The sequence below is a fragment of the Centruroides sculpturatus genome, unplaced genomic scaffold (assembly GCF_000671375.1).
Source record: "Centruroides sculpturatus isolate CEXI.00-Female unplaced genomic scaffold, Cexi_2.0 scaffold288, whole genome shotgun sequence".
In the NCBI taxonomy this organism is placed as follows: domain Eukaryota; kingdom Metazoa; phylum Arthropoda; class Arachnida; order Scorpiones; family Buthidae; genus Centruroides; species Centruroides sculpturatus.
In genome coordinates, this window is record NW_019384547.1 from 628751 (window position 1) to 643104 (window position 14354).

General features: G+C 27.1%; 1 protein-coding gene across 1 annotated transcript in view; it reads right to left on the bottom strand.

Moving 5' to 3' along the window:
- Positions 1–14354, bottom strand: part of LOC111623542 (phospholipase ABHD3-like) — a 49067-nt gene that overhangs the window by 16533 nt on the left and 18180 nt on the right. Inside the window, exons 4-5 of the mRNA XM_023366152.1 lie at positions 11965–12010; positions 3519–3805 (exon numbers count right to left, since the gene is read on the bottom strand). Of these exons, the coding sequence (XP_023221920.1) occupies positions 3519–3805; positions 11965–12010 (333 nt within the window). The remainder of the gene's footprint in view (positions 1–3518; positions 3806–11964; positions 12011–14354) is intronic.

Below are 14354 nucleotides of genomic sequence, written 5' to 3' on the forward strand. Positions count from 1 at the left end.
AATAATAATAATAAGTTTCAATAAAAATGATAAAATGTAAATTGAATTTTATCTTTTTTCAATTATAAAGTTAATTTTTAATTACTTATTTAATATAAAACAGAAATAATTACCATGATTTTGCATGGATAACTCAAATTTATCTGTGTTTAAAACACAATTTGAAAAGAAATACAGTTATATACTGATTTTAAATTGCAATTACAAAACCCATCACACAGTTTTTCATTTGTATAAAGTCACTAAGAGCATCTTAGAAAACAAAGAATCCTTTAATACACAACATATATTCTGCTCATGATTTTTCCTAAAACCACCAAATTCATATCTCATCTTTAGTATTCCTTACTACTCATTTAAATGAATAGTAAGGAATATTAAAGGAATTCACACTTTAATTGATTTTGTTAAACATTCCTGTTTGAATTTGTTTCTTAAATCTGATAAATTTGTAGTAATTATTCCTTATCTACATAATAATGTCATTTCAGAGAACTTTGATAATTAAGACACAATGTGATAATTATCATCCTAATAGGGTATAAATTCATTGCTTTTATCATCACTGTAAAAGGAATTTTGATGACTAAAAATAATTATATATATTCGAAATGATAATGCTAATTTGACTTTGTAATGTTTTGTCTTGTTTACAGACAATAGCATCATTTTTTGCCATTTTTCTACTAAAATTAAAACTAAAGAATACATCATCACAATTTTGATTTATTTGTATCATTTTTTAACTTTATAGTGTAGAAATTGTTTTTATATTAATTAAAGTGACATTTGTATAAAATTTAAATTATTATTTATTAACTTTCAAGTTAAAAGACAATAATAAAATAAATCTTTTCAAAATGTTTTTTAAACAATAATTGAATGAACAAAATAAAATTTCAACTTTCTGTTAAATGTTCTAATCATTACAATCCTTTAAGTCTTTACTATATAAGATATTCATCTTTCATTTGAAAGAATTAACTGATGAGAGACAAAATAGTTTTATCTTATTGATTCACTCTGTTTATTTTTCAAATAGTAATAAATGTTAAATAAATCCACCAAAAAATTAAATAGAAAATAATTGTAATGTCTTAAATTTATGCTTAGTTCATATAGAGTAATTCACTTGCAAAAAGCAGAAAGAGGAACAAATATTGCATTGGCAGTAACATCATTTCTGGCAATTTTTTCTGTTTTACCAAGTGCAATCACATTTTAACATAAACTTTTCCACTAGTGAAAAACATTTATCACTAGATCATAAAAATGAATTTCTGAAGATAAGGAGAGAAATTTAAACAAAGCAGATACAAAAGTGTGTGCTTTCTAATTATTTTCTAACAATTACTACAATTAATTTTGAAATTTTCTCTCTGATAAATAAATGAATAAAGCAAGCATTAAAAAATTTGCTGTTATCAGCCATAATTTTGTTTTAACAATTTTGCTATGGTTTTCATATGATTTCCTAATTTGCTGTTTTCATTTTGCAAAATGACAATAAGAATCAAGTTTGCCATTTGAAAATAAATGTGTATCTGAACTAAGCTTAGGGTTCCAAGAAATTAACTTTTGGATTCATGTCATTGGATATTATCCGTATTAAAATTATTTTCTATTTAATATTTTTGAGTTTTAATTTTTATTATCTATATATATAAAAATGAATGTATGTCTGTCTGGCTGTCTGTGTGTCTGTATGTCCTTCATGCATTACTACACCGTTTATCCTTGCCATGAAACTTTGAGAAGTTGTTTAATATACTCCTGTCAAAATTTCTGGCATAGTACGATTGCCATGAAGCTTTGGGAAGTTTTTTAATACACTCCCGCAAAGGTTTCTGGCATTTATCCTATGATAGATGGTGCGCGTTTACACGAGCATTCAAACACTGTATGTTTGATTGATTTCAAATTGTGAAGACCAAGCTGTAAAATAAAAATGCTTATATGTGAGGCAATTGTCAGAATGTTCACTTTGTACTTTTTATATTTACCATGCACATTTTATAGTATAAATAGTAAGTATCAAAGAAAACAATTGAATAACGCTTTAGTCTAGTATAAATTTATCATAGAAAAAATAAATAAATAAAGTTGTTTATTTTTTTAATAAATAAATGGTAATGAATGATTTTGCTAATCAAATTAGTTTTCATATAAAATTATTCATTTATTTATTTATAATAAAAGTTAACAGCTTAATTTGTTTTTTCTATGATAAAATTAGATTTACACTAGATTAAAGTGTTGAGAAGCTCTTTTCCTTGATACAGTACTGACCATTTATACTAAAAATATGAATGATAAATGTCAAAAATTACAAAATAAATGCTTTGATAAGCCTTGCATTACCTTGTATATAAGCATTTACTTTCCTGACTCAGTTATATATAACAGAAGGAAAGTACAGTGATCAGTCAAAAAATGACCCCAAAGATTTTTACATTTTTGGACTCAGAACATTGAAACATTGAGAAATGCAAAAAAATTCCAAGGTTTTTTTTCTGTATGTATGGATGTTAGTATGTGTGAGGGGCATAAGTTTGTTCAGCCCTTTGAAGTTTAATAACTCCTATGCTTTTTGTTGAACATTTCTGGAATTTTGCAGGGAAGTTTATGTATTAGGGGATTAATGCTATTAAATTTTGGTGGTTAAAACTTGATGGGGTGGGGAGATAAAGTGGGGTTGTGTGGCATATCTTACTGTAAATGCTAATAAGGAATAATGATATTATTCATTATTTTATAAAACTTGTCCCAACCCTCAAAATTAAGCTTTTTGCCATTTTATAATAATTGAAAATATTAAAAGTTTTTAAAATAAAATATCATAACAGATTGCACCACACACATTTTTAAATGTTGCCAAGAAACTTTAGCAACTTGTTGCAGTTAGTAATTAGTCATTTTTTCTTCTACTGTACTTCCAAGAAAGTTGGTGTAATTACTATGAAATAAAATTTTCTTGATGATACTAGCATACAATAAATATTCAGCATATTTTTATCATCGTATTTTGAATTTATAAATTTCAAATGATCAATATTTTAAAACCTTTCCGTATTCCAAGAACTAGGAAAAACTTTTTAGAAAATTTCTTGCATCCTGTGTATCTATAAAATTGTGTGGGTGTATAGGTGTTATTCATATTACTTAAACTCACACTAATATACTGAGAAATTTTCCTGTAATTTTAATTTACTGTTTTAAAATCAATTAAGTTTTTAGTGTAAGTGTAAAATAAACAGTTTCATGTTCTAATTATAACAATTTTAAAAAATGATATTTTAAAAATATAATATATTTTATATATAATACAAGTAAAAATTTGATACAGTTTACAATTATTTATATTTAAATTAATTGTAAAATAAAAAATAATAAATTTGTGATAGTGTAAAATTTCAATTTGAATGTGAAAACTATTTTTGTACATAGGAATCAAAGTTTTCAATTTAAAGTAACAGTATTTTTATCAATAATAGTAATAAATATAATAGATAACTTACGGTCGCACCATATTACATAAACTGCGAGCAAGATGTTTATTCAACATGAGATTGAGGCCCGGAATCTCTATGCTTGCAGCACCAGCATGGACATCCCAGGGTACAGATATCAACATGGCAGCAGAGATAACAGCTTTATCACCTGACTCAACTAAATACTGACCAAGTATAATTCCACCTAAAGATATGCCAGTACCAAATATAGCACTATTAGGATATTTCTTTTGTATATATTTAAGAACTTCTCGTAAATCTCCAGTATTGACAGCACAATAAGTTTTTGGTGTCTGAAAATATAATGGTGAAATTAAATTATTATTCATTATTATAATGATTTTAACATTTAAACATCAGATATAAAGTAATTTTTCTTTTTTACCAACTACATTTTATTTTTATTTGGCATAAATAAAAAAAAAGCATTGTTTTAATAAACTATAAATAAAAATTTGGTTTTAAAATTATTCAAGATATACTTAAAAAAGATATTTATCTTAACTGTATAGAATGTATTTTAAATTAGTTTGAATATTAAAATTAAACAGTTATTGTGTTCAATAACTTTATTAGATTTTCAGGGATTAACCTTTTTTCTGAGGATATGTTACAAAAGTATTTATATTAATACATACAGTAGCAACTCGATTATCCAAATTTGATGAGATCAGAAGTCCTTTGAAAAACAAAATTTTGGATAATTCATAAACTTGTTTGCTTTTATGTTTTGGGTGCATTTAAAATTTCATTAGCATTATATATTTTAATGTACTTACTATATTTGAAAATAAATTAAATTACTCAAAATCGAACATAATGTTACATATATGATGTAGTTTTGCAGGACTTCAATGTCAAGATGACATAGTACTTTCCAATTATGTGGAAAGTGTGGTCACTGAGTATTATACTACACACAACAATTAACACCTCAATACTAATTCCAGCACTCAAAAAATTATACTGATCTAACGTTTTCGGCCGTCTTTTAGAGGTCCTCCTCAGGGTGAAACACAACAAAACAGTTCTATCTTTTGAAGTATTCTAATCATCGAATACAGCTATGTTCCAAATTTTTAAATATTTAAAAGATGTACCGTACGATATAAAAATTGTTACGTTTACAACATAAACATAATTATTTTAAAATAATGCTATACATAAATTATTATTGTAGAGTTGTGAAAAGTAGCGCGATGTAAACGATTTGTTTTACATTAATGCTATACATAAATTATTATTATAGAGTTGTGAAAATTAGCATGATGTAAACTCTTTGTTTTCTTTTATAAAGTAGAAAGATTAAAAATAATTACACATCCGATTATTGTTGTGCTTTGTGGCAGTGTAAATAATATTTCCACGATTGTGGAATCGGCATATAATCGGAGTTGATGCAGTTTTCCTTCATGGTTTCTATATAAATCTCAATAGTCTCCAACGAGTGTAAGTCATGTCGGTCGAAGGCCCTATGCAAAAGAGTAGCCTCATCCCAACATGGGGGAAACCCCTGGTTCGGTAGCATACTGGGCTAGAGCGGTACTATACTTCTGCTTCGATACATCATATTTGTGATCCCGTACTCTAGCTTCCAGGGATCTGTATGTGGATCCAATGTACGTTATCCGACGATTGAAACGTTCGTCATTCAAAGGTATGCGGTACACCCCCGGCGCTTTTTTTTTTTAATCATCGGACTTGTCCTTAGCATTAGATAAAAATCGGAAAATATTTTGCGTTCTCTTATATGTTAAGCGCACGTTCAACTCCTTAGCAATTTTACTAAAAATTCGTTGAAGGGATGGTTTGTAAGATAAAACCACCCGGTTGTGCTGTGCATCAATAGTCCCCTTGTTGTTGTTAGTTATTGTAGATTGCTGGTTGGTAGTTAGCCTATCTATTAAGGACTGGTGATATCCGTGTGCCGATGCTATACGTTTGATGTTTTTCAGTTCTCTGTAGATATCTACAGATTCCTGATATTGGACAGTTCTCTGTAGATATCGGAAGTTTCAGAGCACTGCTCTGAAACTTCTGATATCTACAGAGAACTGAAAAACATCAAACGTATAGCATCGGCACACGGATATCACCAGTCCTTAATAGATAGTCTAACTACCAACCAGCAATCTACAATAACTAACAACAACAAGGGGACTATTGATGCACAGCACAACCGGGTGGTTTTATCTTACAAACCATCCCTTCAACGAATTTTTAGTAAAATTGCTAAGGAGTTGAACGTGCGCTTAACATATAAGAGAACGCAAAATATTTTCCGATTTTTATCTAATGCTAAGGACAAGTCCGATGATAAAAAAAAAAAAAAAAGTGCCGGGGGTGTACCGCATACCTTTGAATGACGAACATTTCAATCGTCGGATAACGTACATTGGATCCACATACAGATCCCTGGAAGCTAGAGTACGGGATCACAAATATGATGTATCGAAGCAGAAGTATAGTACCGCTCTAGCCCAGTATGCTACCGAACCAGGGGTTTCCCCCATGTTGGGATGAGGCTACTCTTTTGCATAGGGCCTTCGACCGACATGACTTACACTCGTTGGAGACTATTGAGATTTATATAGAAACCATGAAGGAAAACTGCATCAACTCCGATTATATGCCGATTCCACAATCGTGGAAATATTATTTACATTGCCACAAAGCACAACAATAATCGGATGTGTAATTATTTTTAATCTTTCTACTTTATAAAAGAAAACAAAGAGTTTACATCATGCTAATTTTCACAACTCTATAATAATAATTTATGTATAGCATTAATGTAAAACAAATCGTTTACATCGCGCTACTTTTCACAACTCTACAATAATAATTTATGTATAGCATTATTTTAAAATAATTATGTTTATGTTGTAAACGTAACAATTTTTATATCGTACGGTACATCTTTTAAATATTTAAAAATTTGGAACATAGCTGTATTCGATGATTAGAATACTTCAAAAGATAGAACTGTTTTGTTGTGTTTCACCCTGAGGAGGACCTCTAAAAGACGGCCGAAAACGTTAGATCAGTATAATTTTTTGAGTGCTGGAATTAGTATTGAGGTGTTAATTGTTGTGTGTAGTATAATACTCAGTGACCACACTTTCCACGTAATTGGAAAGTACTATGTCATCTTGACATTGAAGTCCNACTCCGACTCTTCCTTACCATCCGACTCCGACTCCGTTTCATACACATAACAAGTTGGTAAGTAAAAGGGAGTCAAAATCGGCAAATTTTTTGACGACTCCAACTCCAGCTAAAACACCAAAACTCCACGACTCTGACTCCACAGCCCTGGCTTGTACAAAATGAAGAAATAATTTTTAATGATACAATAGTCATGATTATTATTTTGAAAAGTTTATGTTAGGCTTAACATCGACAAAAATTCACACGAAGTGACACCCAACGGAGAAAAATTTCAACATGGGATAGGCTAATATGTTTTTCGTACATAATTGGTTATCCGAAATATCGGTTTTCCAAACAACCCCAGTTCCCAATTGATTCGGATAATCAACGCTCTACTGTACTTATAATCAAAATAAAATTTGAATCAAGTTGTAATTCACTGATATTAGTTTGTGTATATTACTTTGAAGTAAACTTACCAAATATAGACTTCCNACTCCGACTCTTCCTTACCATCCGACTCCGACTCCGTTTCATACACATAACAAGTTGGTAAGTAAAAGGGAGTCAAAATCGGCAAATTTTTTGACTACTCCAACTCCAGCTAAAACACCAAAACTCCACGACTCCGACTCCACAGCCCTGGTTTGTACAAAATGAAGAAATAATTTTTAATGATACAATAGTCATGATTATTATTTTGAAAAGTTTATGTTAGGCTTAACATCGACAAAAATTCAACACGAAGCGACACGCAACGGAGAAAAATTTCAACATGGGATAGGCTAATATGTTTTTCGTACATAATAGGTTAGCCGAAATATCGGTTTTCCAAACAACCCCAGTTCCCAATTGATTCGGATAATCAACGCTCTACTGTACTTATAATCAAAATAAAATTTGAATCAAGTTGTAATTCACTGATATTAGTTTGTGTATATTACTTTGAAGTAAACTTACCAAATATAGACTTCCTCAACAATTCCTGATGATATATTTAATAATTATTAATGTTACAAAAATTAAAATAGTTTATTGTACTAAAAAATATACATATTTAAATAAATATGTATATTTTTACATATTTAAATAAATATGCTTTATAAAATTAAATGACTATGATGATAAAGGTGACTGATTCAATTATAATTTCTCTGTATTTTCACTTAAATTTTTATCATTATTATAACTAGATAGTAAGTAATTTGGTATTAGAGGTAAATGTTAGACACTATCTCTTAACTAAGTTAATAATTATAATAATAACTTATTAAATAATTTAGAACAGTCTGAACTAGCCCAGAGTGGGATTTGAATCCACAATCTCCACTTACCATGCAGTGTGCTGCCAGTTATGCCACCTGGACCTCTGAGCAATTCTTTGCTTCCAAACATATTTAAACTTAGATATAACCATTCGTCATAAGTAACTGTGAATGGTTATAACTAGGTTTAAAGTGATAGCTGGTTGATGCCTACTTAATAGGTCCTCATGATGCCATGAGAATTTATTAAATAGACATCAACCAGCTATCACTTTACCCAGTCAGTGCTGTGAGTAACCAGTATGGTTATATCTAAATTATTAATAGTTCTGGAGGCAACAATTGGATGGCAGTCCAAGTAGCATAACTGACAATGCATCCACAGAGTATGCAAAAGTTGTGTTTTCAAGTCCTGCTCCAGGCAAAGTCTTCTCTTCCACAACTTTCTAAATTAAAAATTAAACAATAATTATTAAATTTATCAAGAGATGGATTCCAATACTTACAACCAGGCAAAATTACTGAATAGTTAATTATTAAAAAATAGCAATATTATAGTCCAATATAATCTAGCAAATTGTTTCTTTGCATAAAATTTATAAATACAAAAATGCTTTTAAATTTTGCATATCTATTCACATTAATTTGATTTTATTATGAAATATTGATTTGCTAAAATGTTCTAATGAATAAAATTGAACATCAATGATTATTTTAAAACAAAAAATTCTCTCTTCCAGTTTGCATTATTATGGAGAGAAAAAATAATGACCAGAACATTATTCTCTCATGTCACTACCACAAAATTTAAATTTCAGTGTTAATTTATTTTAAATATTTTATATATTTCCAGGATCTATACTAAAATTTCAGGATGTGTATAATTTATTAATGTGTACGTAATTATAATAAATCCACTGCATGCACATCAAGCACAATTTACAGAACTACCTAAGGAGATGAACTATTTTGTGCAACTTCCTGTTGCACATAACAGGAAATTCCAGATATTGAAATTGCATACTACAAAGTTATCTTGTACAAAGATCATGGAATGAATCTACAAATGATAGAAATGTCATTCATTTCTGGTTCAAAAGCTTAGAAATATGTCTCAGTTAAGTACATCTGCAATTGCAGCATTAAAAGTACTTCCTCACAGAGCAGAAGTTGAGACAAGTTTCTCATTTTTTAAACATTTTAGTCAGAACAAAACTTGGAAATACATTTACAATTAAATTTTAACAAACCTATTACTGCTGATGTGCTGAACCAAAATTATTTCTGTCTGAGAAAAGTGATCTAGATTTTAATACAAACTTCTTTAAAAAATAAAATTAAAAACACATGTATAAATTAAAAGAAAAGTTAAAATAATTTCTGTATTGTTATACAAGGTATTACTCATTTCTCAAGATACTAAAATATTTAATTAAATTTAACCAAAAATGCATTTTTTACACATTTTCATGTGATCACTGCAAAATATGTGATTAAAATTTGCAAAATTTTGGTTACGATAATCATTGTTTATTACAATAATTGGTAACTAAATTTGGAAAATATTTATGTATATTATTACTAAATATTAGATTTTTGCTATTTAATTTTACATTTGTAAAAACATGATTGNGATAAAGGTGACTGATTCAATTATAATTTCTCTGTATTTTCACTTAAATTTTTATCATTATTATAACTAGATAGTAAGTAATTTGGTATTAGAGGTAAATGTTAGACACTATCTCTTAACTAAGTTAATAATTATAATAATAACTTATTAAATAATTTAGAACAGTCTGAACTAGCCCAGAGTGGGATTTGAATCCACAATCTCCACTTACCATGCAGTGTGCTGCCAGTTATGCCACCTGGACCTCTGAGCAATTCTTTGCTTCCAAACATATTTAAACTTAGATATAACCATTCGTCATAAGTAACTGTGAATGGTTATAACTAGGTTTAAAGTGATAGCTGGTTGATGCCTACTTAATAGGTCCTCATGATGCCATGAGAATTTATTAAATAGACATCAACCAGCTATCACTTTACCCAGTCAGTGCTGTGAGTAACCAGTATGGTTATATCTAAATTATTAATAGTTCTGGAGGCAACAATTGGATGGCAGTCCAAGTAGCATAACTGACAATGCATCCACAGAGTATGCAAAAGTTGTGTTTTCAAGTCCTGCTCCAGGCAAAGTCTTCTCTTCCACAACTTTCTAAATTAAAAATTAAACAATAATTATTAAATTTATCAAGAGATGGATTCCAATACTTACAACCAGGCAAAATTACTGAATAGTTAATTATTAAAAAATAGCAATATTATAGTCCAATATAATCTAGCAAATTGTTTCTTTGCATAAAATTTATAAATACAAAAATGCTTTTAAATTTTGCATATCTATTCACATTAATTTGATTTTATTATGAAATATTGATTTGCTAAAATGTTCTAATGAATAAAATTGAACATCAATGATTATTTTAAAACAAAAAATTCTCTCTTCCAGTTTGCATTATTATGGAGAGAAAAAATAATGACCAGAACATTATTCTCTCATGTCACTACCACAAAATTTAAATTTCAGTGTTAATTTATTTTAAATATTTTATATATTTCCAGGATCTATACTAAAATTTCAGGATGTGTATAATTTATTAATGTGTACGTAATTATAATAAATCCACTGCATGCACATCAAGCACAATTTACAGAACTACCTAAGGAGATGAACTATTTTGTGCAACTTCCTGTTGCACATAACAGGAAATTCCAGATATTGAAATTGCATACTACAAAGTTATCTTGTACAAAGATCATGGAATGAATCTACAAATGATAGAAATGTCATTCATTTCTGGTTCAAAAGCTTAGAAATATGTCTCAGTTAAGTACATCTGCAATTGCAGCATTAAAAGTACTTCCTCACAGAGCAGAAGTTGAGACAAGTTTCTCATTTTTTAAACATTTTAGTCAGAACAAAACTTGGAAATACATTTACAATTAAATTTTAACAAACCTATTACTGCTGATGTGCTGAACCAAAATTATTTCTGTCTGAGAAAAGTGATCTAGATTTTAATACAAACTTCTTTAAAAAATAAAATTAAAAACACATGTATAAATTAAAAGAAAAGTTAAAATAATTTCTGTATTGTTATACAAGGTATTACTCATTTCTCAAGATACTAAAATATTTAATTAAATTTAACCAAAAATGCATTTTTTACACATTTTCATGTGATCACTGCAAAATATGTGATTAAAATTTGCAAAATTTTGGTTACGATAATCATTGTTTATTACAATAATTGGTAACTAAATTTGGAAAATATTTATGTATATTATTACTAAATATTAGATTTTTGCTATTTAATTTTACATTTGTAAAAACATGATTGTAATAAAAACATTACAATACAAAATTAATTTTTCAAAACATTTTCTTAATAAAAAATATTTAAGAAGAATAACTATATTAGTCATTCTATTTAACAAATGATAGTTCTCTCTTCTTTTTGTGTTTTGGACAAAAGACAAAAAGATTTAATTTTATTTAATATCTAAAAAAAATAATAATAATAAATAAGCAATTAATAAAAATAATTTGTTTTAAATTATAGCATTATTTGCTTACTCATTACAAATTATATAAGAGATCAATCATAATTTATTAAAGTAATTAGTCACTATATTTCTAAGAAAATATTAAATATCTCACCAGTTACATATATTCAACTTTTACATTTTATGACTAATAAAATCTAATAAAAAAATAATGAATTTTTAAATAAAGTTCATTATAATTAAATTCTTACTTTACAATTCTGGTATATTTTTACATTAAAAAATTAATACACAGATTATGATAAAAAAATAAGTATTTTTAATAAAGTATTCTTGAAAGGAAGATATAATTTCATGATTCAATAAAAATGAGATATAATTTAGAATAAAATAATTTAATATCACATTAAAAAAAAAAGTGTTTCAAAAAATCAATTTTGATTTATTAAATAACCACTCACCAATAAGGCAACTCCTCCTCTGCCACGATTATTAAAAACAACACATCTAAAAAAAATACAAAATATCAATAACTCACATTTTAAAAATGTGTATATAATGAAAAAGTTAAAATAGATATCAAATTTACATCATCTGTTAAAACAGATGGTGTAAATTTGATATTATTAAATGTATTTATTCTTAAAAGTAATATAAATTCAAGAAATCAAATAAAACTGAAAAAGTTATTTAAAAAATTGAGTCAGTAATGGTAAGAAAAAAAATTACAAAAATAAGGTAGAGTCTTTTAAGGATTTATATAAAAATAAATAATCTCTCATATATTTTTATATTAGCAGAGAATACTAAAACCAGTGTTGTATAATAACAGTATTAAAAATTTAGTCATTTTTACTTTTTGTGAATCTATTTGGGTCAAATTTTTTTTATTTTTCACAAACTATAACTTGTTAGACAATGAATAATAATAATAATCTACCACCAATATGGTGATTAGTGTGTTAATGAACATATTCACTGTTATGTTATCAGATTGGAAACAGGATGATAATATTTCTTATCTTGCTACCAAACTGCTGATAAAAAGTTAAAACAAAATTATTTAATTTTAAATATTTTATATATTTCCAGGATCTATACTAAAATTTCAGGATGTGTATAATTTATTAATGTGTACGTAATTATAATAAATCCACTGCATGCACATCAAGCACAATTTACAGAACTACCTAAGGAGATGAACTATTTTGTGCAACTTCCTGTTGCACATAACAGGAAATTCCAGATATTGAAATTGCATACTACAAAGTTATCTTGTACAAAGATCATGGAATGAATCTACAAATGATAGAAATGTCATTCATTTCTGGTTCAAAAGCTTAGAAATATGTCTCAGTTAAGTACATCTGCAATTGCAGCATTAAAAGTACTTCCTCACAGAGCAGAAGTTGAGACAAGTTTCTCATTTTTTAAACATTTTAGTCAGAACAAAACTTGGAAATACATTTACAATTAAATTTTAACAAACCTATTACTGCTGATGTGCTGAACCAAAATTATTTCTGTCTGAGAAAAGTGATCTAGATTTTAATACAAACTTCTTTAAAAAATAAAATTAAAAACACATGTATAAATTAAAAGAAAAGTTAAAATAATTTCTGTATTGTTATACAAGGTATTACTCATTTCTCAAGATACTAAAATATTTAATTAAATTTAACCAAAAATGCATTTTTTACACATTTTCATGTGATCACTGCAAAATATGTGATTAAAATTTGCAAAATTTTGGTTACGATAATCATTGTTTATTACAATAATTGGTAACTAAATTTGGAAAATATTTATGTATATTATTACTAAATATTAGATTTTTGCTATTTAATTTTACATTTGTAAAAACATGATTGTAATAAAAACATTACAATACAAAATTAATTTTTCAAAACATTTTCTTAATAAAAAATATTTAAGAAGAATAACTATATTAGTCATTCTATTTAACAAATGATAGTTCTCTCTTCTTTTTGTGTTTTGGACAAAAGACAAAAAGATTTAATTTTATTTAATATCTAAAAAAAATAATAATAATAAATAAGCAATTAATAAAAATAATTTGTTTTAAATTATAGCATTATTTGCTTACTCATTNTAATATATTTTAATAAAATAGATAAAAATCATAATCTTTCTCACCGATGGTAAGGTAAGTCAGGAAGCCATCCACGTAAAAAATTTGCTAATGCTGTTTGAGCGTGTGTACCAAAGCACCAAAGAGTTGGCCAATATCTTTGTTGCAGTATAGGACAATTTTCTTGCAAAAATTTTTTAAATTTTCCTTCTTGACATGCAAGAATGGGTTGCTATAAATAAAAATAAAATGACTAAAAATTGATCTAACAATTTATAACAGATTCTAAAAATTAAACAAATTTAAGAAAGACTTTATTTAAATGTTAATTGAAATGTCAAAGATTTGGTTTTTATTTAAACAAAAAGCACTTAATATTATCTTATATGATAATATTACTTATATTATCATATATGATAATAAACTTATCTTATATGATTAAAAAAAAATCAAAAGAGATATCTTAGAAATGGTTAGTATTTGAAATCAAACCAATAGCTTGTAAGAATTAATGATACAACAAATCATAATACAATTTTATACTTTGATAATTTCTCATTAGCTTTGATAATTTACTTTCAAAAAACATAAAACTTTGTTTATTTTCAGTTATGCTAAACCAAACTTACTTGCAGCCCAGTTTTTGTGCAACAGGTACAAGACTTTTAACATATTCTGTTTGACTGTGACCAGTTAATCCTGGTAGAAAAAGTGCAACTGGTTGATTTCCACTATTTCCATGATTCACATAACTTTCTA